The sequence below is a fragment of the Leptopilina boulardi genome, unplaced genomic scaffold (assembly GCF_019393585.1).
Source record: "Leptopilina boulardi isolate dan_hultmark-lab unplaced genomic scaffold, ZJU_Lbou_2.1 LbouV2_260, whole genome shotgun sequence".
Taxonomy (NCBI): domain Eukaryota; kingdom Metazoa; phylum Arthropoda; class Insecta; order Hymenoptera; family Figitidae; genus Leptopilina; species Leptopilina boulardi.
The window spans coordinates 91,491-94,330 of record NW_026137819.1 but is presented as its reverse complement, the minus strand read 5'-3'; the positions used below and the strand labels follow the sequence as shown (position 1 = coordinate 94,330).

Below are 2,840 nucleotides of genomic sequence, written 5' to 3'. Positions count from 1 at the left end.
TTTCCCAAAAACTTTTTAGATTTAAATTTTCAAAATAATTGAATTTTGAAAGAGCTACCGTTTGTACTTAAAAAAATAAAGTCGTAAATATTTTATTATTAATTTAATAAATTAATTTTTTAATCAAATCAAATTTACAAATAATTATTATAATAATATTATATATTTAAATTTACAAATAAATTTTAAATTTCAAATTTAAATTTATTTATAATATTTAACTATTATTATTTAAATTATTCGAATTTAATTTAAATAATTGAATTTTATTGTTTAATGAATTAATATTTTTTAATAAATGTTGAAATTTTATTTTTTTTAACCTGCCCATGATTACTGGCTTCCCTACATACACGAACGTAAATTAAATAGTCTACCAACAAAATCAACGAGAAACTATACTTTCGATAATATTTCCTCAGTTTTGTAAAAATACCCAAAAGGAATTGAAATTTTCTTTTTCTTTAAAATAATAAATTAATATTTCCGGAAAAAGAATCAAATAGCACACCTGATAATTCAATACATTTTTTTTTAATCATTTTTTTTGGAAAACATAAAAAATTCTATATTTTTCTGAAATAATTTTTGAAATCTACTTTATTGATAAAAATAAAAGTCATGTCTGAGGACAAATGGAGAGGTAAGCAAATAATATTTACGTTTTGAATTTAAATATTATTTTTCTTTAATGTTAGTATTCGTTTCAAAAATTCAAAAATTCTTTTTTCCAACGTTATTTTATTTATATAATTTTTTTTTTTTTTTTTAAAAAAGTGTATTTTCATTCCCCCTTGATCAAAAAATATTAATTTTTGATAAAATAAATAAAATAAATGAATTAATTTTTGTTTTAATTTCTCCTGGCTCCAAAAATATTAATTTTTAGTAAAATAAATAAATAAATTAATTTTTATATAAAAATTTTCAGCAAACAATAACGGGCCACTCAATCAGGATCAAATAAAAAATTTTAAAAAAGAATTAAAATTAATAGAAGACAAAGAAATTAAAACAGGAATAATTAATTGCAAAAAAGCCATTATCACAATTGAAAATCAAGAAATTGATCTCTACAATATCAACATTGAAACAATAAAAAAATTTAATGAATCCTCATCCAACGAAATTTACATCAACAAAGAAAATAATTTTCACGAAATAAAATCCACAATTACAAATTCAAAAATAATTTCAATATCTCTAAAAAATGTCAAAAGTCATTTTTTAAATTTTCTCGGTCATTCAATAATAACAAAACAATTGAATAACAAATATCAAGCAATACCTGATAAATTCTTAATTTATCAAGAAAATGATTTTCAATTACCCTGCGACAATAATATTAATAATCAAGAGGAAAATCTCAGTAAACTATTAATAATTCTCTGTCCAACCAATTGCAATGGAGGTGAAATTAATTTTCCATTAATGAAAAAAAAATTCACCCCTGAATCAACAACCAATGAAACATTGTGTTACATTCTTTTTGGAATTAATACACAGTATGAAATTAAAAAAATTATCAAAAATTTACGTTGTTTATTGGTGTATAAAATTTTTGAAAGTCCATTTAACATTGAATTAATTAATTTGACTGTGAGCGATACAAGAAGATTGAAAAATATATTAAAAAATATAACAGAAACAAATGTTTTAATACCAATAACAAAAGGGAATAATATTAAAAAAATTTGCGATAATATCAAAGTGAAATATCAACAAGTTTATTCAGCTAAGGAATGTCCAAAAATTGTTTACAGTGAATTAGATAGAAATGAAATGGAATTTTACTATAAAGGTTGGGAGGAATGTGATGTTGATTTTTATAGTTTAATTAAAAATTCAAAACGATTTACCGTGGGTTTGTATATTAATTTTTCAAAACCAGAAGTAATTAATGATATTGTTGTGAGATATAGAAAATATGGTACAGGTCCAGAAGAATCAAACTATGAAGTTGATTATTATTCATTTATATTGATAAATCCATGTGAAAATAAAATTTCCGAATCTGATTCTTCATCGCCTGATCCATCAGAATCAGATCCATCGGAAGAGGATCCAGTGGAAGATTTAGAGAATTATCAATAAGAAGACAACGATAACGACAACAGCAGAGAAAAATTTAGCTATGAAATTGTATTTCATTTTTTTTTGCCAAAAAAAGTTTTATCAAATTTTGTTTTTCATTAGAAAGAATGACAATAAAAAAACTGTTTTTTTTAAATTGATTAGCTAATTAATTAATAGTAATTATTATAAGTAATTATTATTATTAATTTTTATTAATTATTATTATAGAATTTTCATTTTATTGAATTTAATTTGCCATAATTATTTTTCAGCCGCATTTTTATTTGTTCGAATTAGAATTTTTGTAGAATTTTCATCAAAACGATTTTCTATATTACACAAATTTTTATATAACCGAAAATTCACTTCACAGAATTTTTATTTCTTCGAATTTTTATTTAACATAATAGGGCAATTTTTAAAGAATTTTTATAATCGGTAGAATTTAATTGCATAGAATTTTCATTTTATTTTTTCAGATGAATTTTCATTTGTCCGAAATTGCAAATGACCGAACAAACAATCGATTTTGGCGCGATTTTTAAAATCAACTAATCACAATTTTATGGATAATTTTTGATTAGTTGATTTTTTAAAATCGCGCCAAAATCGATTGTTTGTTCGGTCATTTGCAATTTCGGATAAATGAAAATTCTATCAAATTAGAAATTCTGTTAAATAATTTTTCAGTTAAGTAAAAATTCTTCAGAAAAATTGATTTTATCGAAATTCAATCAAATAATAATTCGAACAAATGAAAATTC

At 21.4% G+C, this 2,840-nt stretch overlaps 1 protein-coding gene across 1 annotated transcript; it reads left to right on the top strand.

The window, feature by feature from the left end:
* Window positions 1-393: 393 nt before the first annotated feature.
* On the top strand, window positions 394-2,230 carry LOC127281014 (uncharacterized). Its single transcript, XM_051304486.1, has 2 exons — window positions 394-643; window positions 932-2,230. Exons 1-2 carry the CDS (start codon window positions 622-624, stop codon window positions 2,092-2,094), a joined length of 1,185 nt encoding a protein of 394 aa, XP_051160443.1. The 5' UTR covers window positions 394-621; the 3' UTR covers window positions 2,095-2,230.
* Window positions 2,231-2,840: the final 610 nt, after the last annotated feature.

Coding starts and splice junctions, on each gene's coding strand:
- LOC127281014 (XM_051304486.1), top strand. CDS start 622: ATGTCTGAGGACAAATGGAGAG. Junction 644..931: donor GTCTGAGGACAAATGGAGAG/GTAAGCAAATAA, acceptor AAAAATTTTCAG/CAAACAATAACGGGCCACTC.